Genomic DNA, 22,464 nt, shown 5'->3' with positions numbered 1-22,464 from the left:
TCCTGTTCCCAGGTTTAGCCCAGTGAGGGCTCCTGTCCCCGAGTTTAGCCCAGTGAGGGCTAGGGCTGGGTATCGTTCAAAAATGTTCGATATCGTTTTCATTTTAAAACATAAACGCACCAGTGTAAATGTAGCCTTACATCTAAGGGGGCTGGGACGCATTCACACTACAGCCTCACGTGTGCGCCACTCTCTGGGTGTGTTCGACTTGACGCGGACCGACTGTGCAGACCGATCGGTGTATTACAGTACCACGAGAGCTAAAGAGAGCAGACTGCTCCGTGCGCTTTCGAATCGCTCTCGCGGATGATCAATCTGCGCCGCACCTATTCTAGTCAAACACACCGGCTAGTGCAGCAGGCTTATTGGCTCACTGACGCTGATGAGATTAACCCCTTAGGTATCGAAATTTGGTACCGAACGACGAGACGTTTTTCGATACTCGATGGTATCAAGGCAATTCGGTCGGTGCCTAAAAGGTATCAAACTCGATACCCAGCCCTAGTGAGGGCTCCTGTCCCCGTGCTTAGCCCAAGGAGGGCTTCAGTCCCTGAATCCCCTCCAGAGCGCCCTCAAGTGCCCGCTCCTCCAGAGTGGCCTCCTGAGTCTCCTGATCCGCTATGGCCTCCTGAGTCTCCTGATCCACCATGGCCTCCTGAGTCCCCTGATCCACCATGGCCTTCTCAGTCCCCTGATCCGCCATGGCCTCCTGAGTCCCCTGATCCGCCATGGCCTCCTGAGTCCCCTGATCCGCCATGGCCTCCCATTTGTGTCCAGCTGTGTTTGATTAATTAGTTCATTTGTTCCCAGGTGTGTCTGTGTATTTATAGTGTGTTCTGCCCCTTGTTTCCCGTCTGCTGTTAAAAGTCATCCCTGAGTTCCTGTGTGTGTAAACCTTTGTTTGTTGGATTAAAGACCCACTCGAAGTATTCTCCTGCATCTCCTCGTTCCTTCCTCCCCGAGTGACCGTGACAGTAATTATATTTCTTATAAATATTATCTTTTATTTAAATGGTTTTTGGATATTCCAGTCTATCACTAGTCATGACATGTAAAATGTGTGTTTTGTGGTGTCCAGTCTGCATGTGTGTTGTAAGATATGAAATTCTGATCATTTGAAGGCCCTCCATCTCCAGATATGGACGGAAACTACGGAGGGGGACTTCTGGATATGGTTAAAGGAGGTGCTGGAAAGTTCTTCAGCAACATCAAGGACAACCTGAAAGACACCATCAAAGACACCTCTACCAAGGTTATGAACCAAGTGGCCACGTAAGTCCTCATTGTGTATTCATGGTCTTGTGTACATCAAATGTCACACACGGAGACACCTACATTGTCCCAATGTAGAAAACAGCTTGTTAAACATACCAAACCATGTAGCTCAGCATAAAAACTATAGAAGTCTGTGGAAATTCCCTACCATGATAGAAAAACGAATGTGTGTGTTTGTTTTGTGCATGTTTGCACTTGTGTTCATGTGTAAGACTTCAGAGAAAACAGAGTCAAGGTCTTTCAATAGAGTTCCTGGTGACCTAGTTTTGTATAATGATTGTTACTATTAATATATAACAGGAGTCCTCAATGTAATGACTCTTTTTAGGGGTGTGTGTGTGTGTGTGAGATCATTGACATGAGGGGAATTTACATGTATATTTAGTTTTTTTTTCACTGGAGCACCACCTGAGTCTTCTCCTCCCATTTCTACCAGTGATCATTGTTTCCTTTCCACAGTACTACCTGCGCACACATCAATAGCATCACTGGGCTGTAGGTTGCCAAGTTGAGTATACAAAAGTATTATAACGATTGCTTTTATATTATTAGTAATAGAAAGGCAAACATTATAATACTTTCTCGTTTGCTGTCAGCATTCAGCAAATACGCATTTACATCATTTAAACAAATCTTTGAATGGCTAATGAAAAGTTAATTTCACAAAACTTGCAAACTTAGTCGAATCCAGTTGTGAGATCTTGGGAAGTGTGCATGTGACCTGCATGATCGCGTGTTCTCTGCGTGACTTTCGGTCCGTGCAAATTGAATGCTTTAAACATTAAATTTGTGATTTCAAATTATGCTGCGCTTTATGCATTTGCCCACTGTCATATTCATGTCATTTTCACTGTGTGCTGTATGTAAAATGAGTGTTACCTTGGCTTTATTTGAAAAAAATATGATTCCCAATGCACACAAACTTCCCAGAATACTGAGTGCTCTGTTGGTTACAGTTTACTTCCTTGTTAATTATATTTTTATTAAATATTTATTGATTTGTGGAAAATACTTTTACAAATTTATTTTTTAATCCATTTTCAAATGATTCAATTTCAAATTTCTTAAATATCAATTAAAATAAATACAGTTATATCACCTTTATATTGGCCATCGGCCACCCTGCTTTCCAAGATATCGGCATCGGCTGTCAAAAAAACAATATCGGTCGACCACTACTTTAAAGGTAAATATTGGTACTTTAAAAGTACATATTAGTACCTAAAGTGTACATATTAATAACTTTTAAATGGGTACCGCCCAGTGACATTTTTGACAGTTTTTTTCTGAGAGTGTGACATAAGTATTGAACATAGGGTCAATGAAACATGAGAAGAACCAGGAAGGCTGACACGTCAAAAATGAAAGATGTAAAATATAAAAAGTGTTATTGGTGTGTTCACACTGAAAATTTTTAAAAAGAAAAAGTGCACTTCAAATGCCTGGAGGATGCACTTAATTAACTGAGGCTACGTTTATGCTAGTGCGTTTTCATTTTAAAACGCATAACTTTTGCTGCGGTTACGCCTGTCGTTTACACTACCCTGGCATTTTCGACCCTCGAAAATGGAGACTTTCGAAAATGCTGCAGACCCCGTTTTAGTTTGAAAAATCTGGGGTTGCGTTTCAGTGTAAACGGACCAAATCGGAGACTTTTGAAAACGATGGCGTGGCTGCCCACATTCGCTCTGCATATCCTTGACGACCGTGTAAACAATAACACCATGCTCATTGTTGTACCTGCATGGTCATGTGACATGTGTTTTCGATTGTGTAGTGTGGACAAAGAACGTTAATGTAGACGAGGATCGTTTTAATTTTTTAATGCTGTCTTAAAACGAAAACGCACTAGTGTAAACAGGGCCAGAAAAAAAATAAAGTGTGGAATGTTGGTGTGCATCATTTGGGACACAACTGATATCTTCATGTTAATGGCACAATACCTTCAGAAAGCTGTACAGCAGAGAACCCCGGTTTACTCTCTGTCACAGTTGTGTGTTTTGTGACCCAGCTGGTGTGCAGTTATACAGAGGATACTCTGGTGATACAGGGGATAGCTGAGCTTCCAGAGCTCCTGAACTATTCATGTGCCTTTAGCACTCAGACAAAAGGAAAACATTCAACACTAATACCCTTTAACACTAGATTCAGTTTAATTCAATTTAATTTTATATAGGCCTATGCTTTTATCATGAAAACATTTAAAGAGGTTATTTGGTTTAATTCTTTATATTATTCTATATTATTAATTATTATTGTCTATGTTATTTTACATTATATATACAGTGGGTACGGAAAGTATTCAGACCCCCTTAAATTTTTCACTCTTTGTTATATTGCAGCCATTTGCTAAAATCATTTAAGTTAATTTTTTTTCCTCATTAATGTACACACAGCACCCCATATTGACAGAAAAACACAGAATTGTTGACATCTTTGCAGATTTATTAAAAAAGAAAAACTGAAAAATGCTCAGTATTTAGTAGAAGCACCCTTTTGATCTAATACAGCCATGAGTCTTTGGGAAAGATGCAACAAGTTTTTCACACATGGATTTGGGGATCCTCTGCCATTCCTCCTTGCAGATCCTCTCCAGTTCTATCAGGTTGGATGGTAAACGTTGGTGGACAGCCATTTTTAGGTCTCTCCAGAGATGCTCAACTGGGTTTAAGTCAGGGCTCTGGCTGGGCCATTCAAGAACAGTCACAGAGTTGTTGTGAAGCCACTCCTTCGTTATTTTAGCTGTGTGCTTAGGGTCATTGTCTTGTTGGAAGGTAAACCTTAGTTCCAGTCTGAGGTCCTGAGCACTCTGGAGAAGGTTTTCGTCCAGGATATCCCTGTACTTGGCCACATTCATCTTTCCCTCGATCGCAACCAGTCGTCCTGTCCCTGCAGCTGAAAAACACCCCCACAGCATGATGCTGCCACCACCATGCTTCACTGTTGGGACAGGTGATGAGCAGTGCCTGGTTTTCTCCACACACACCGCTTAGAATTAAGGCCAAAAAGTTCTATCTTGGTCTCATCAGACCAGAGAATCTTATTTCTCACCATCTTGGAGTCCTTCAGGTGTTTTTTTAGCAAACTCCATGCGGGCTTTCATGTGTCTTGAACTGAGGAGAGGCTTCCGTCGGGCCACTCTGCCATAAAGCCCCGACTGGTGGAGGGCTGCAGTGATGGTTGACTTTCTACAACTTTCTCCCATCTCCCGACTGCATCTCTGGAGCTCAGCCACAGTGATCTTTGGGTTCTTCTTTACCTCTCTCACCAAGGCTCTTCTCCCCCGATAGCTCAGTTTGGCCAGACGGCCAGCTCTAGGAAGGGTTCTGGTCATCCCAAACGTCTTCCATTTAAGGATTATGGAGGCCACTGTGCTCTTAGGAACCTTAAGTGCAGCAGAAATTTTTCTGTAACCTTGGCCAGATCTGTGCCTTGCCACAATTCTGTCTCTGAGCTCTTCAGGCAATTCCTTTGACCTCATGATTCTCATTTGCTCTGACATGCACTGTGAGCTGTAAGGTCTTATATAGACAGGTGTGTGGCTTTCCTAATCAAGTCCAATCAGTATAATCAAACACAGCTGGACTCAAATGAAGGTGTAGAACCATCTCAAGGATGATCAGAAGAAATGGACAGCACCTGAGTTAAATATATGAGTGTCACAGCAAAGGGTCTGAATACTTAGGACCATGTGATATTTCAGTTTTTACGCAGTAGTTTTCAGTCGCAAATGCGACTGAAATGGTCGCACTGTAGAGCCCTGGATCCCCCCGGCGGAGCAGAAGACCACCAGACCGGATCAGACGGAGCAGAAGACCACCAGAGCCAGACAGCAGACCACGACGGCGGAGCAGAAGACCACCAGAGCCAGACAACAGACCACCACAGCGGAGCAGGTAGAGCAGAGTTAAAGAGACAGACACGGAGTGCATTTATAGTCCTTGAGTTCATGACAGACAGAGCTAAGAGTTCAAAGGAGGATTTTTGGGCTGTGACAAGTCTACTAGAGCCTACAGGGAGTTCAGGCATTATAAAATGTAATTTATTCCTGTGATGGTAAAGCTGAATTTTCAGCGGCCATTACTCCAGTCCCCAGTGTCACATGATCTTTCATAAATCATTCTAAAATGCTCAGGAAACATTTCTTATTATTATTAATGTTGAAAAAGGTTGTGCTTCTTAATAGTCTTTGTGGAAACCGTGATGCATTTTTCTCAGAGTTATTTGATGGATAGAAAGTTCAAAAGAACAGAATTGATTTGAAATATTCGCTGAATAAAAATAAATGCTACTGACTTTTGAATAATAGTTACAATTTATCATTTATCATTACCACAATTAAACTTTTTAAATAATGTGGGTTGTAATTTTACCATAATATATTGATAAATAAGAGTTGTAATATTTTTAGTAATATCAAAATAATTTAATGAAATGTTATACCTTCAAAATGGATATGAATATATATTATGCTGTCGATTGTGAGTTTAAATGTGCTTTATGTGTAATTTAGGTATACAAAAGGAGAGTTGGACATTGCCTACATCACCTCACGTATTATCGGTGAGTAATGTATAATTCTGTGGTAGTGAATGATAACCATGTTCGTATACCACAGTATTTGCATTTACTCCAAGGTATTTACAAATGGATGGATTTACGTGTATCACATACAGTATGTGTAGTAGACGTGTGTATGTGTGTGTACTCTCTCTGTTTGAACAGTTGAAAACAGTCAGCAAGTTTTAACTTATTTAATGTAGTTGCTTATTTCTCACCCTCAATACTTTGGTTATATGTTATAAGGAAGTTGGTCCAGTTTAAATGCATTTTAAGTATATCAGATACTAATATTGTCGTGTTTGTGTTTCGGCTATATACACTAAATGCAGTGTCACGTATTTGTATTGGCCACATTGGACCTACTGGAAAGAAATATTATAATTGTCTCCTAATTGTCCTTTCATTCTGTCAGTGATGTCATATCCTGCTGAGGTGGTGGAGATGGGCTACAGGAACCACACAGAGGATATCCGTTCTTTTCTGGACTCACGGCATGCCGACCACTACACTGTTTTTAACCTGTCACAGAGGAACTATCGGGGGGCCAAGTTCTCCAACAGAGTAAGTGCAATCAGCTACATTTCCTGACTTACATACTTTCAAGTCACGTTCAAAGACTGAAAATCACTTTACCTTTGTTAAACGTCCCATTTGGAAAAAATACATTTGTCTTTTGGATTTTGTTAAAGAAAGTTTCTCCATAATTGCTTGCTTAACTACAAACAACATTTGGGGCTTTCACCCTAAAAGTAAATACCTTTTTAGTATGCAGCGCCTAATCTGCATATAATTTCCATATGCATATCAACCATAAAAATATGTGAAACTACACCACATTTAGCAGAAACTAGGAAAATAGGACACTTGTAAATGTGAGAACATTGCAAAAAAGTTTTCTTAATCATCAGTATCTTTGTCAATGTCCAGTCATAAAGTCAAAATATCATTTAAACATTTAACAAATTTAAACATGAAAAGCAAAATTATATAAGCTATTATGACATTCCAGAGAATGTAGCTTTGATATGAATACATTTAATGTATATATGAAGAATGAATGTTTTTTCCTCATCCCATTCCATCACAGATTGATTCTATTTTATTTGAACAAAAAAAAACTGTTTTATTAAAGCTCAGAACACGATTTACATTAGAATTCCTAGTGGAAGTATCATGGACCGAGATATCTTTGTTGTCGTTAAAAAATGTCATGGAAAAAAAAGGAACACATTTCTGGTTCTGTGTAAATGAAGGGGTACTTGAACCTTATTGACGGGGCTCTGGTGTACAAAAAGGTTTGGGGAAACACTGGTGTCATATGGAATTCTTGTTCTATGATGTTCATTTTTTGTCCAGAATGATACTAGTGGCTAAGATGACTCCCCTTGCGTTATTTCATTAAATATTAAACAGTGCTTTTCCCATGTAATTAAATAACTCCCAAGATTAACTGCATGACTTAACTATTTCCAGCTATTTCATGGCTTATTTGCTGCTGTAGTTATTAAAGGATATCTTAGTTCATTTTGGGATCACATGATTATATTCTTATTTCATATATAATGACTTTTGAAGTTTCATTCTTACTCAAATCCCTTGCTGTTGTAGGATCTTGTTTTGTTGTTGTTGTTGTTGTTGTTTTGACATGCTGCTGTTTCATAATGTACATAAATATTCTTTTGGATGTATTTTATCCATGAATATCCAACTCTTTATTCTTTTCGTATATCTCTCATATTACGTTTGAACTATTTCCTATTTCTTTCACACGTCTTCCTATCAGTGACAGTAATTCTTTGTCTCATTTCTCTGTAGGTTTCTGAATGCAATTGGCCTTCCAGGCAGGCCCCGAGTCTTCACAATCTATTTGCCGTGTGTAAGAATATGTACAACTGGCTCAAGCAAAACCCCAAGAATGTGTGTGTGATCACCTGTTCGGTAAGAAGATCTCCTGATGTTCATGTCTGTTGTCTGTTGTGGTTACTCGGCATTAAACAACCATGACTGTTAAACCAGATTCATTGTCTACATTTGAGTCAGGTTTTTTTCACATTGACCAAAAAGGCCCTTTTTCTAGGCTAAATATGACTTAAACCCTTGCAAAAATATACATTTCTGAGATAGAAATAAGCTCACACACAAAAAATTATTCTAGGCAGTTTTGTTACACACTATTCATCATTAACAGCTACCTTTAATTAAACACTAGGACAGTATGTCAAATTAGTCTTTTATTGGCCTTTTATATATATATATATATATATATACACACACTCACACTCACACTCACATAATTTATTGTTGTTTTTATTGTTACACTTTATATTTATTTTTCATGTCATTACTTGTTTTGTGTATAATGCTTAGGCAATATTGTATCATGGAAATACAATCATGCCAATAAAATACTTTAAAGTGAAAATTTAAACTTAAATTTAAAGAGAGAGATGCACACACACACATACATACAAACACACACACACATAACCAATGCTAGTCACATTTTTATTTGATTTCTTTTCCTGTCACAAAAGATGCTGACAGCATAAAATCTAACATTAATAATATAATATAATATAATGGCTCTTGAGGGCCAGAGTTGAGATATAATATAATATAATATAATATAATAAATCTGTATTATCCAAACCTGTCCTAACACTTGTTTGATCTTTCAGGATGGCAGAGCTCTTTCAGGCGTGCTGGTCTGTGCCATGTTCTGTTTCTGCCACCTTTTCGCCAACCCGGTGCCAGCCATGCAGCTTCTCAGCGCCAAGAGGTCTGGATCTGGCCTGTGGCCCTCCCATAGAAGGTACAGTACAACCCATTAGATTGCAGCTCTGAAAACGTAGCTATGAAAAAAATTACGGAATGGTATAAATACTCAACAATAATAGTACAGTAAATTATGAACTAATACAATTTATCACTTTGCAAGTTTGGCATACGGTACCTTTGTCTTGAAATGTCCATTTATTTTCCTGTCAGTTGTAAACAAAGAATGAAACTTTGTTATTCATCAAAATGTATGTGTCACGTGCTGGTGCTGTAAAGAGCACACAACAAAGGAGAGAATTCCAGAAAATTATTTTAATTATAAATCCAAGGAGCAAACAAGGCAGGCGTAGCACAAACACAAATGTAAGCATAACAATACAAATAACCGGTGTCCTGACATTTCATCCTACCCGTCAGATTGTCCTACCAGGGCTTACTGCGCATGTGCACATCAATATTGCATAAATTTTCTCACGCTGAACAACACATAATTACTGTATTTGCATTACTGTAAGGGTAGGTTTAGGATTGGGGTAGGTGTATGTGTTAATAAAGCATAATCTGATGGGAGAAGAGGGTGGGGGGTTCTGAAGGGGTACATGGAGCAGGAGAGGGGCAGAAACAAAACAAGTCCAAATAATAAGTCCATGGGGGAGTGGATGGTGGGAGGAGCCGGGGGAGGCCAGGAACAGGAGGAGCCAGATGTGTAGCAAGAGGCCAGCTAGGACGGCGGCCCACGGTGGAGTCGGCAGAGGGAGGAGCCATGGTGGAGGTAGGGCTGACGACACCAGGGGGCCAACTGACGGAGACGGAGACGGTGGAAGAGGACCACAGGATGGAGACGGAGAGCAGGGTGACACCGAGGTTCAGGAGAGCCAAGGTGGAGCTGATGGCTCGGGTGGCGGAGGCGGAGGCGGTGGCGGAGGTGGGGATCCGGAAGACTGCGGTGGAACCAGAGCGACAGAGGACCAAGTTGGAGCCAGAGGGAAGGAGGGATGATGCAAAGCCAGAGGAGTGGAATCCCGTAGTGGAGGAGGGACGACGACTGACCAAAGTGGAGCCGGAGGGATGAGGGAGCCCGGTGGAGCCAGTGGGATGATGGGCCACTTTTGAGACAAGTGAGCCAGGAGCCAAGGCAGAGCCAATGAGTCGAAGGTCCGAGGTGGAGTCCAGGACTCGGAGACCGGAGGCGGAGATGGGGGATCCTTATGGGTATTACCTTACCCAAACCAGTTTATTAAATCCACATTAAAAATATCTTTTAGTTCCTCCAGAGGCCGGTTGCAGCTCACCCTCAGCGGTGGGCGTGGCTTCCCTCCAAGCTGTCGATCTCACTAGTACACCCATGGCAATATATGGTGTTGCCAGCTCATGCACCTGGTCAGACGTGTCTTGAGGCTTTGACTCTGGGGCAATGATCTGCTCTGTCGCTCTTTTTTGCGATAGCTCGTCGATCGTGGCGGGCTCGGGCTCTCCGTCTGTGGTGGGCTCTGACGAATGCTCCATGCAACAGGATGATGGTGATGGCTGGCTGGCTGTGCTCTGGATCAGGAGTGGGGCTGGTGAAATCCTCCTCCGCGGTGCCGATGGTGAACTGTGATCCACAACTCACTAGCACCCACTCCAAAAATGTGGCGAAGCTTTCCATCCCCAGACAGCTTTGCCTTCATCAGGGTGTTTAATCCGACCGATCGTGGCGGGCTCGGGCTCTCCGTCTGTGGTGGGCTCTGACGAATGCTCCATGCAACAGGATGATGGTGATGGCTGGCTGGCTGTGCTCTGGATCAGGAGTGGGGCTGGTGAAATCCTCCTCCGCGGTGCCGATGGTGAACTGTGATCCACAACTCACTAGCACCCACTCCACAAATGTGGCGAAGCTTTCCATCCCCAGACAGCTTTGCCTTCATCAGGGTGTTTAATCCGATGTAGTAAAAAGTACATAAGCAGCTGTCTGGGTAGTGCATATGGTAAGCTAGATCTAAAAAATCCCTTGTGTGGTCTTTGAGGGAGCGATCCTCTTGCTCCAGGCAAAGGAGCTGAATGGCTGGTAGATCCATCCAGGTAGAGGAAGAAAATGAAAAATAAAACAAAACGAACGAAGGAGAGAATTCCACAAAAGTCTTTTAATTATGAATCCAAGGAGCAAACAAGGCAGGTGTAGCACAAACACAAATGTAAGCATGACAATACAAATAACTGGCCAAGGAACTGAACAAAGCACGGAGTATAAATACCAAAGCAAGCGAAGGACTAATGACTAAATTAATGGAACACAGGTGAACAGAATGACATAAGACAACTTCAGGAAAACTAGGTAAAAGGAAAACTCTCTGTCACGTAACAGTATGTCCTACACAAGGTATTTTTCCAAAACCACTGACAGTCTTGTTTATGTGTGTTTATTTATTTAGGTACATAGGTTATGTATGCAGTTTAGTCTCAGAGAAGCCAACCATACCACACTCCAAACCGCTAGTCATTAAATCCGTCACAATGAGTCCTGTTCCTTGCTTCAACAAACAGCGCAGTGGCTGTCGGCCATTTTGTGACGTACTTATTGGCGAGACCAAGATATTTTCTACAGCTCAGGAGTACGAGAGAATGAGGTAAGCATATCTATATACAGACAGTCTACTAACGGTTCCTTTAAATCATATTATCTGCGAAACTGAAATTATATGTAATGAATGGTCATATAGCATCCTATCAAATATGGCTCTTTGTAGTCTTATTGTCAGTTAACACAAAATTGTTAATTTCAGATGTGGTTTGGGATAAGTCATACAACCAGGGTTTAGCAAAATCAAGAATTGAATCATTCCAAAATCCCATTAATGAGTGTGAATTTAAATCGAATTGGCCGTATCTCAAAGGAAGTTGAAATGGAGTGGAACTGGTTGAATTAGAATAACAGGATGAATTCACTAAATTGAATTTCAAAGATATTCAACATAGTCACCCAACAGATCACATTACAAAGCAAACTAAACGTAATAACATTAAATAAGCATGTCGTCATGTCATCTGGATCCATTTTAAAAATGTGTTCTTCCATAAAATTAATTTAATAAATATAAGGTATTTCAAAGATTAATTATTAATATCATCTCATGTTCGTTGAAAACCCCCATATGCTGTTTGTATGCTGAATAAATTTATGAATAATTCATACTGAAAAATGAAATGTATTATTACAAAATACACTAATGGCAGATAGATGAATATATGTAATTCCATTTTAATTATACTTCCATGAAATGTTTTACTTCCATTATATATTTTATTGTATTTTATAAGGCATTTATGAATTGCAAACAAGATATTTTATGCAGCACTTAAAAATGTTTTTTTGTGTAATAGTGAAGTGTCTCTTCATGTTTGTTGCTCTCAGGGAACACAGAGTTCAAGAGGGCAAAGTGGTCTTTCCTGTGGGAGTGAGTGCCCAAGGAGACGTGGTGATTTCAGTCTATCACATGCGTTCCCATGCACTTCAGACCAAGGTATGAGACTAATAACTAAATGTTACCCCTTTTTAATTTAAAGCTGCAGCAGAGAAGAAAACTGTCAAGTCAGAACTTGTAGGCTTTTTGTTCTTGCTAGTTGTTAGTGACTGAAAGGTTGCAACATCTTGGCAGTGTATAAATTCATGTGTGTTCGCAGGTAACAAACACCCAGATATTCCAGATTCAGTTCCATACTGGTTTCATCGCCCCTGGCACCACTGTCTTAAAGTTTCTGAAGTAAGTGTTTCTTTTCACTTCTTTCATTATCACCGCATTGCAGTCTGAAGCAGTTAATCTAGCTTTCAAATTGATGCAAAATCCTGCTCCACATAATGATAGACAAAATGTCTAGTCATTCTTTGCTTGTCACGATCACGGCTTGTTAGGACAATAACTCTGATTTCAATGAAAGAGATGGCTCGCTGCTTTATCATGTGGTTAGCAATCTGATTGGTGTGTAAAACTTCTTCAAACATTTTTCTAATTATTATTATTATTATTTGCATGCAATCTTATGACATTATTAATTTATACAACATGGAATATTTGTGCTTTTATTATAGATTTGTCACACCACAGAACTATTAAATACACTGCTAAAATGTGATTCAAAATTATTAAGTCCGTCTACCTTTTATATTTTTAATGGACTTTTTTAAATTAATAATTATTAATTAAAATGTCATAACTCAATCTTCCAGTGAAAAAGTCAGACTTCTCTTTAGTGAAGTATGCTAGACTAAGTATGCTTAAACACCACCCCTTCACAATCGACTAAAATCTAATCAACAACCGATGCATGGAACCAAGACCCTGACCTACATTTTTTGTTACACTTGGACATCATAATATGGAAGAAAAGATTGATCACTTCTTCCATTTCATTGCAACTTTAAATATATGGTGTGACCAGTATAGCACCCCATCATATAACATTTCCCTTATACATTCATAGAAATTTAAACTCAAAATCTTTGATGTTGAAAAAAAAATTTATGTACATGTTGTTTGACTATTTGTAGCTCTGCACTTAAGTCTGTGTGTGTGTTTATCCAGGACGGAGTTGGATGCATGTGATTCTCCAGAAAAATACCCTCAGCTGTTTAATGTGTTGTTAGACATTGAGGTTGAAAGTACAGAGAAACAGAAAGATCTCACCCCACCGTGGGAGCAGCTCCCCACCAAAGACCTGAGCCCCAATGTGCTTTTCTCCTGTCATCAGGAACACCAGGATGCACTTGCTATTGCAGGTAAAACATAAATCCTGTATATTACTATGCTGTATAATGCTCTATACAACACAAAAAAGCCAACCAAATGGTTTTGGTTCTTTCTTTTTAAAAAATCCTTCAGATAGGAGCATTAGAAGTAAGACTGGGCGATATTATATTCAATATTTTTGCTGAATATAAAGTTGAAGCAGCATTGTGGATGATTTTAATATAATTTTTTTGCCATTTAGTTTTCTGACTGCCATGTTGTGAGACTTTTGTATCCATTGACTCAGAAGTAAGAGAATTGTAAAACATGTAGTGTTTAATTGAAAACAAAAAAATCACCCTTTTTGACCTATTTCAGCAAATACATAAATATCAAGGTGTATTTTGAATATCATAAATAGTCTGAAGTTTCTTAAGCTCACCATGACTGCATTTATTTGATCATAAATACAGTAAAAATAGTAATAATTTGAACTATTATTACAATTTAAAATATAAAATATATAACATATAGTTATTTTAAAATGTAAAATGTATTCTTGTAATGGCCATTACTCCAGTCTTCAGTGTCACATGATCCTTCAGAAATCATTCTAATATGCTCAAGTCCTCAAGAAATATTTCCTAATATTGGCAACATTGAAAACAGATATGCTGTGTAATATTTTTGTGAACTATGATAAATTATTTGCAGGATTCAGAACAGCAGTTATTTCATCATTTGGATAAAAGTATTAATTTCTTTAAAATGCAAAATCGGCAAAGGGTGACAAAATGGCCTTGTGGAGTTTAGTCACCATTAAGAGCTCAGTAGTTTGTCCCTCAGTGACCCTTTAAACAAGTCAACTCATCAGTCACTCGCTGGCATTGTGTTAAGTGTCTGTGCCCCATTAAACTAAACACCATCTGTTTAATGTACTTTATTCTCTGCTGAAAAGATGAAATGGAGGGCTTGGACTTGGAAGGTAAGATGTAGTGTAGGAGGCTTGTGAGAGTCAACAGAAAATAGTTGATTAATAGATTTGTAGTTGAGTATTGAATTTAGCAAATTATTTGATGAGTAGTTAAAACTAGTGGCAATGAATTTGAGAGGTACAATGTTATTATGTTTCTCACATAGAGCTGTCGATTGTCTTCAGAAACTAGGAAAATAACACACAAATTGTATGGACTAATTTGATGTTGTTTTTTTTTAGATCTAACCATTTCGCCGGTCTGTCCTTTAGATCCTGCACAGGGCCAAGGGAGTTGCGGAGGCAGAGTGGGCCCAAATGAGGAGAGCGAACCGTCAGATGATGAAATGCTCTCCCTTTCTAGTCAGCAGAGTAACACGAGCAATGAGAAATCAAAAGCAGCTAAGAAACCAGAGCCCCAGCCTGCAGTGGCCCCTCCTCCAGCAGCTGAGGAAGTAGATCTGCTGGGACTGGATGGTGATGCAGCTACGCTTCCTCCATCCTCCCCACAACCTCCGACCACCAGCACCACCACAGACCTGCTGGGGGACCTGTTTGGAGCTCCTCCCACACCACAGCCAGCCAGCGGCCCCACTTCCGCTCAGTCCACCCCGCGGAGATCCGCAGCCTCCTCCTCACCCTGTCCATCACCTCGATCTGGAGACAGTAAGTATGTTTTATGTTTTTTTTTTTTAATCAAAGACAGACAGTTGAACTGATTGAGCTGAGATGTTTGTCAGGAGTCAGTGGAGCAGCATCTTGGTATAGTGAGAAATTTGAATTACTGAATTATTCATTTGAGTGGGATTCATTCAACATCAAGACACAAAGTGGAGACACAAATTTATTTAAAACTGCTGTGGTATATTGCTTTTATAAAATGGCTGTTACAGCAATATAATAAAAACATCCAAATTCAACTAAAAGTTGCTTATTAATATGATTATTTATGAATATTATTACTTTAGTACTATTATTATTATTATGTTGTTGTTGTTGTTAATAATAATGAATGACAATAACTAATCAAACTAAGCAGTTTTGCCATCAATTATATTTACACTACCATTCAAAAATTTGGATTCAATACAATTTTTTTTTATAGAAATTAAAAAAGGTTGCATTAAATTGATCAAAAGTGAACAATTTAATGTTAGTAATGTTAGTAATATTATAAAAAATATATATTTAAAAACATGCTGTACATCAGAGAGTGCATTAGAATTTTTTTTTGCAATAATTTTAGTCTAACTCTAGGTTGTTTACAACTACCATAAGCATATACCAATAATATACCATTTTATTAGCCATTTTCCAACAGCTTTGAACTTGTTTTAACCAATCAGATGAGTCTTAGAAGTGCATTTCAGCAAAAGTCCTTTTTTTAATTCATCAGCTTTTGACCCATTTGGGTCTGGGCCCGCTCCCGCCCCTAAGCCGCAGGACTTCATGGGGGCTTTCCTGGGTCCAGGTAATATGGGGCAGCCAGACCCCTTCCTGCATGCTGCACGATCTCCGTCTCCTACAGTGCAGAACATGGGCATGGGTAAGGCATGTGCCTTTGCCTCTCAGTACTGTCAGTGTGTGGGCAACATCACCATAACAACCAGCAAAGCTCTTTTGTGTTAAATCCTCCAGAATATGATTAGCAAAATAGCCTTGCAAATTTATCTCTATAAAACAGCTCTGTAGTAATCGTCGTATTTAAAGTGCTGATGTTTGATGTTTTGGAGAAAGTGGAATTATTATTGGACCTTGAGTTTGATTATTTATTTAAAGCACAACGTGTGTGGTCGATAGCTGCATGTGCTCTGTGAAGGACAACTGAAACCCTGTATTATGTATCTGGGAATATGCAAAGCAGATTAACATCAATATGGAATAAAGCAACAAAATTGTGCACTGTTTCCAAACATAAATTGTATACAGTCTGTTGTTGGGTGCAGTGGTAGTTTGCATGTCTATGGAGACAGCATGTGAATTTTAAAGTCCCACCAGTACCATATGCTTTGACTTTGAGACATCCTTTTTCCCTAAAAATCAAGTGGTTTTAAATCTGAATGCTTTGAAACAGCACTACTGTAACATTAAAGAGCTGATATTTGTTTGGAACTGTAGTATTTTTTTTATTTTTCAAGCATGCGACAGAGCTGGAAAGTAGCACTGCATGATGCCAAATACTGCAGATTGCTACATTCTGTTACTCCAAGGCTTGAGAGATTGAGAGAAATAGGAGAGAAATCCCACCCCTTTTCCTCATTGCCTGTTTAAAAAATGTAGCACATTGTCATAATATCGTTTTAACTAAAAAAACAAAAGAGCTTTATTAACCAGTTAGCCCTATGCTAAGCTAGTAAGCTAAGCTTTTAGCTTGAAAACACAAAAGGAGAAAGTGAAGTTTGTCTAGTTTTAGCTACAGCATTATAATTAACACATTTTCATTTCAATTAGAGTATGCATTATTTATATTAGATGTGACAGACTGCATTTCACATCATGTTACAGTCACTAGTGAAAGTTATTGTGGTGCCATCACCAACCAATCAGCGATAGTGTATATTATTATTTTTATTTAATTATTTTGTAAAAATTTTCAGTCATTTCTTAGTCTATGTTGTAATTTTTCTGTGGTTATTATGGCAGGACGCCATTCACATTTATTACCTGTCTGATTTTCAGTATTTTGTCTTAAACTGAATAAATGGAGAGCCATCAAGACAAGTATGTTCCCTTCATAGGTCGCAGTTCACCTGTGCCGCCCACTACTCCCACTGTCAACATCCAGCTACAGGGCTCTACAGGAGCCTGGGAATGGAACAAACCAGCACCTGCAGGTAAGTGTTCGAAACACAAGATGTGTCATAGGGACTCCTGGTGGCCTGTTCTGAAATTACACCTAAAAACAAAATGACTCACTACTGACCTGCCATCTGGACTGGTGTGTTGAGCTCATATAGCTCATAAAAGTTAATGTCTTGTGAAACATTACATGGCTGACTTAATGGTTTTTAAATCAAAAGAGCTGGATACTTCTTATAATTATTCTTAATAGCTTTTTACAGGGCTCAACAGTAAAGTCAGATGTGTACATGCACAATATTTCGATATTCAATATTTTCACTGGCCCCAACAAATGAATTATAAATTATAAATTTTTCACACACACACACACACACACACACACACACACACAAAATTATATTTATAATAAAATAAAGAAAAGAAAAGAAAATTATATTTAGAAATTATAAATAAATCTAAATGCAGGATAATAGTTAAACAGGAAACTTTAAGACATCAATAAATTCATAAACACTTTTTCTAGAAAAGGACATTACTGATTTGTTTGTCATTTTTAACCCATTCTTGCTGATGCTATTAAGACATTATCACAAGTCATTCTTGCTACTTTGACAAAACCTCATTTATGTTAACCAGTTCACTTTAACTAGCTGACAAGTTTAAAATGTTGACGGAAGCAGAATTCACAATGTGCGGAAAACCAGATAACTTAAATTTAAAATATCTTGATTTAATTTTAAATGATCTCTCTTCAGGGTACTAAATTATAAATCTTGATTAGCCATACCAGGTGGAGGTTTTGGGATGGGAAGTAAGTCTGCCAGCACTAGCCCAACCAGCTCAGTTCATGGTACTCCCACCCACCAGGCCAAACCCAACACTTTGGACCCTTTTGCTGATCTGGGTAACCTAGGAGCTGGTCTGGGAGGAGGTAAATGGAAAAAAAAAAAAAAAACCTTTTTGAGCCTCATGAATTTCTTTCTTCTGTTGAACACAAAAGAAGATAATTTGAAGAATGTTGGTAACAAAATAATTGATGGCAGCCATTGACTTCCATAGTATTTTTTTCCATTCATTTTTGGGTGAACACTTCTTTTACTGCATTCATCATGAATTCACCGTTTAACATATGTGTGTTCATTCCAAGGTGGTTCAGGATTCTCTAGCAAGCCAACCACACCTACTGGTGCCGGAGGAGCATTTCCGCCCATGGGCTCCCCCCAGCGTCCTGCCCCCTCTCCCCAGCACACTGCTTCTGGGGGCTGGCATCCCAGCACAGGCTTCCCCTCATGGCAGCCTGGAGGTGGGGCTCAGTGGCAGACGCAGACCCAGGGTGCACAGCACCAGACCCCACCTAAAGCACCAGGACCCTCTATGCCTCACTCTTCACCACAGAACAGACCCAACTACAACGTCAGTTTCTCCAGCATGGGTGGAGCTTCGCCAGGAGCCACTGGGGCAAAAGTACAGCCTAATATGGGTGAGTAACTGGACACAAATTGTCTAGTGACTCGACATAGAATCTGGTCCAGTCTTATGTAGTTGTGCTTATGCGTATGTGTTCATTGTAAAATTCTGATGTTTTGAGGGATGCTCTGTTATTATAAGCCAATATATATATATAAAACTAACTAAAATAAGTTGTTTTAAAAGCTACAAGTGAATTTAGGCATCACAACATGCATATATAATATATAATATGAAAGATCAATATTGTTTTTGAGGCTGGCTAAAGATGATATTTAATATTGATAATACATACTTTTTTTTTTCAAATTAAAATTAAATATTAAACATTTTAAATGTAACATTTGAAAGTCTGCTAAATGACTAAATTATAATATTAATTGAAAATCAAATTGTATTAAAATTAAATGAATTAAATAAAAAACTTTAAGTGAGTTATAGATGATGGCAAAGGCAATCTAAATATAGAAAAGAAGAAATGAGAACATACAACTATATATCTTTATTAGCTAAATTATAAGATAATAGTGATAAATAAATAAAAATCACAACGAATGAAAGATCAATTTTGTTTTTGAGACTGGCTAATGATTAAATTTTAATAGTGATTTAATGGTGATTTAAAAAAATTATAAATTAAATTAATTTAATTTAAAATGTAATGTAATTAAAATGAAATGAATTCAATTAGAGGAAATAAGCACATGCAATTATGTATCTATTATAGGCTAATACTTGAGATCTCTAATATTGATCAGTGATACCGATATTGTGTATGCCTCAATATTTTCTTTAGATTTTCATTACTACTACAACAAAGAATATTATAAATAGCAACTCAGACTTTATTAATTATTTCCTTTTTCTTCCAGGAACCAGACCAAAGGTTTCGGACGCTAACTTTGATGACCTACTCTCAGGCCAGGGCTTTGCTGGCACTAAGGAGAAGAAAGGGCCAAAAACCATAGCAGAAATGAGAAAAGAGGAGATGGCAAAAGAAATGGACCCAGAGAAAATCAAGGTGAAAAAATAAAACACACACATAAGTGCAAGCTGATATTTATATTACAAGGCTGACTGGAATATTTGATTCTGATGGTCAGTCGCTTGTTTTATGTATGCTGTTTATTTTGTGATAATGACCAGTTGACTGTACATTGTCCCTTTCATGTTCCTCTTTTTAAAGACTTTGTTCAAGTGTGAATCGCATCATTATGTTTTATTACAATGTCGTTATTTGTGGCAGATCCTGGACTGGATTGAGGGGAAGGAGAGGAACATCAGAGCGTTGCTGTCCACCATGCACACGGTGCTTTGGGAAGCGGAGACACGCTGGAAACCTGTAGGCATGGCTGACCTTGTCACACCAGAGCAAGTGAAGAAGGTCTACCGCAAAGCTGTGCTGGTAGTGCACCCTGACAAGGTGAGAGACGCACTTGTTCAGTGTCAAGAGAAATTATGAAGTCTTAAAAGCACAACTGCAAAATACACTACTGTTCAAAAGTTTGGGATCTCTAAGATTTTTTTAATGTTCTTGAAAGTCTCTTATGATCACCAAGGCTGCATTTATTTGATCAAAAATACAGTAAAACAGTAATATTTGTTAAATATTATTGCAATTTGAAATAAATGTTTATATAATATATAATTATATAATATAATATATAATATATATACAGTATATATTAAAGTGCCCCTATTATGGGTTATGAAAGGTTCATGTCTCTCTTTCTTCAGTCGCAAAGAATTTAAGGATTTTGAGGAAAACATTCCAGTATTTTTCTCCATATAGTGGACTTCAGTGGTGCTCAACGGATTGAAGGTTAAAAATGCCGTTTCAGTGCAGCTTCAAAGGGCTCTACATGATCCCAGCCGAGGAATAAGGGTCTTATCTAGCAAAACGATCAGTCATTTTCTTAAAAAAAATAATATATATACTAGGGCTGTGCAAAAAATAACTGACTGACAAGCTACACAAAATCACATTCAAAATCAGCAATGAATCGCCTGCGATTTTGAACGCGATTTTGTGTAGCTTGTCAGTGATCTACGGCTCTGTGTAGTAAATGCCGCTCCATCTGAACGCACATGCTGGAGATTTACTACTAATCACCAGAAACGGCTTTACTGATGAGATTCGCATGAAAATCGCAGCCCTAATTTATACACTTTTTAACCACAAATGCTTGTCTTGTCTAGCTCTGCGAGACGCATGCGTACTCTGACTGTGTACAACAGTTCAAGACAGGGTGTCTAAAAACTCCCAACACTTTTCTCCTCCAACTTCAAAATCGTCCTACATCGTTGTTTTACCTTTATTTTATTTATTTATTATTATTATTTTTTTGTAAAGGGTGTTTGACCCTCCTTGCACGTTCACTTTGTAAACACTGGGTCGGTGCTTCTGCAGCAATGTAGGATGATTTTGAAGTTGGAGGAGAAAATGAGTTGGGAGTTTTTCGACATAACATTACCCTAATTGTACCCTAACGGATTTATCTTCACAGTGCAGAGCACACTTCTGCACAGGAATCCGCTACGGTGTTTGAGGGAAGGGAGGTTCAAGTTTTCCCTGGTCTGCGTGTGCAACAAGTGGGCGGGCATAAATATGCTAATGTTTCATGTTGACGTCAACTTGAAACAGCTTAAGATTCTTTTTAAAAACAACTCGTTTTCATGACTCGGAGTCGACTCTTTCTTTTGAAAGACAATAACTTTATACACGGCGCACTTTTAGATTTAAAACTTTGCAGGATGTTTTCATTTACTTAGAGCTGTATTACACACTGCATGAAACGTAATTTTCAAAAATCCATAATAGGGGCAAAGCACAGTATTCCGGCGATGGATTTATTATTAGCATCAATGTTGAAAACAGTTGTGCTGCTAAATATAGTTATGGAAACCATGATACTTTTTTCAGGATTCTTTGATGAATATAAAGTTAAAAAGAATAGCATTTGTTTGAAATGGAAATCTTTTGTAACATTTAGATGTCTTTACTGTCACTTCTGCTCAATTTGTGCATTTCTGAATTGTATTTCCTATATATTTCCTTTCGAAAAATCTTACTGACCCCAAACTTTTTAGTGGTAGTGTACCTTAATTATCAAGGTGAAACATGGTCATGAACAACTAAATTCTGACCGTTTCATGGGTAAAATACATTTGCAAGTGGATCTCAGGGATAATATTTGATATGGCCACTTTAAAAAATATCTAGTTCAGGCATTTTAAAGACAAAATGTATTAGTTTTCTCTCTCTTCCCATCTGCAGGCTACAGGACAGCCCTACGAACAATATGCCAAGATGATTTTTATGGAACTAAATGATGCCTGGTCAGAATTTGAAAGCCAAGGACAGAAAGCACTGTACTAAGACTTACTGTATATGATCACAGCCAGTCAGCAGTTCCTGCCCCGATTAGACACCCGATTGGTATCTCTCCCACCTCCAGGACCCTGCTTCATAGAGACGTCAGAGCTTACATCTACAGTATAGTTGTGTGTATCTCTCTATCGATCCATGTATCAGGTCTCATCATGCAGTAGACCAACATAACTGCTGTATGAGAAGACTGCTGTTGAAAAAAGTAGCATTCAGCTTTGTTTTAAAAACTCACCAACATAACAAAGATCAGACTTTGTCGTTAAACAGCTGTGAAATATTTCTGTGAACATTAGCAGTCAACCAGGTCATCAAAGAATTTATTCAGGAGCTTTCAGGTGAGTTTTGACTTATTAAATGGGTTTAGTGCTGAGGAAACATCTACAACAAATGAAAAATATATTTCTAGTCACTCCGGAATTCTGCAAGACAAACCTCACACTGCTTTGGCTTGCAAAACTTTATTAAACAACTTTTTTAAACAACCTTTGTCGGCTGTTATATAATAAGGTTTT

General features: G+C 38.5%; 1 protein-coding gene across 8 annotated transcripts in view; it reads left to right on the top strand.

The window, feature by feature from the left end:
* Window positions 1-21,977, top strand: part of dnajc6 (DnaJ (Hsp40) homolog, subfamily C, member 6) — a 37,471-nt gene extending 15,494 nt beyond the window's left edge. For 3 of the 8 annotated variants that reach the window (XM_016550971.1, XM_016550977.1, XM_016550923.1), the window contains 18 exons: window positions 1,122-1,272; window positions 5,789-5,838; window positions 6,251-6,399; window positions 7,654-7,776; window positions 8,517-8,650; window positions 11,028-11,222; window positions 12,008-12,116; window positions 12,277-12,356; window positions 13,176-13,369; window positions 14,278-14,304; window positions 14,566-14,958; window positions 15,689-15,838; window positions 17,031-17,126; window positions 17,876-18,025; window positions 18,242-18,574; window positions 19,434-19,582; window positions 19,808-19,984; window positions 21,839-21,977. In XM_016550971.1, the coding sequence (XP_016406457.1) occupies window positions 1,122-1,272; window positions 5,789-5,838; window positions 6,251-6,399; window positions 7,654-7,776; window positions 8,517-8,650; window positions 11,028-11,222; window positions 12,008-12,116; window positions 12,277-12,356; window positions 13,176-13,369; window positions 14,278-14,304; window positions 14,566-14,958; window positions 15,689-15,838; window positions 17,031-17,126; window positions 17,876-18,025; window positions 18,242-18,574; window positions 19,434-19,582; window positions 19,808-19,984; window positions 21,839-21,940 (2,762 nt within the window). In that variant the 3' untranslated portion in view covers window positions 21,941-21,977. The remainder of the gene's footprint in view (window positions 1-1,121; window positions 1,273-5,788; window positions 5,839-6,250; window positions 6,400-7,653; window positions 7,777-8,516; window positions 8,651-11,027; window positions 11,223-12,007; window positions 12,117-12,276; window positions 12,357-13,175; window positions 13,370-14,277; window positions 14,305-14,565; window positions 14,959-15,688; window positions 15,839-17,030; window positions 17,127-17,875; window positions 18,026-18,241; window positions 18,575-19,433; window positions 19,583-19,807; window positions 19,985-21,838) is intronic. The other 5 variants (XM_016550932.1, XM_016550945.1, XM_016550938.1 and 2 more) reach the window with 5 other exon arrangements.
* The last annotated feature ends 487 nt before the right edge of the window (window positions 21,978-22,464 follow it).

Source organism: Sinocyclocheilus rhinocerous, unplaced genomic scaffold (genome assembly GCF_001515625.1).
Source record: "Sinocyclocheilus rhinocerous isolate Xijiao unplaced genomic scaffold, SAMN03320098_v1.1 scaffold1182, whole genome shotgun sequence".
NCBI lineage: Eukaryota > Metazoa > Chordata > Actinopteri > Cypriniformes > Cyprinidae > Sinocyclocheilus > Sinocyclocheilus rhinocerous.
The sequence above is the reverse complement of the archived record's forward strand: the minus strand, read 5'-3'. Positions and strand labels throughout refer to the sequence as shown.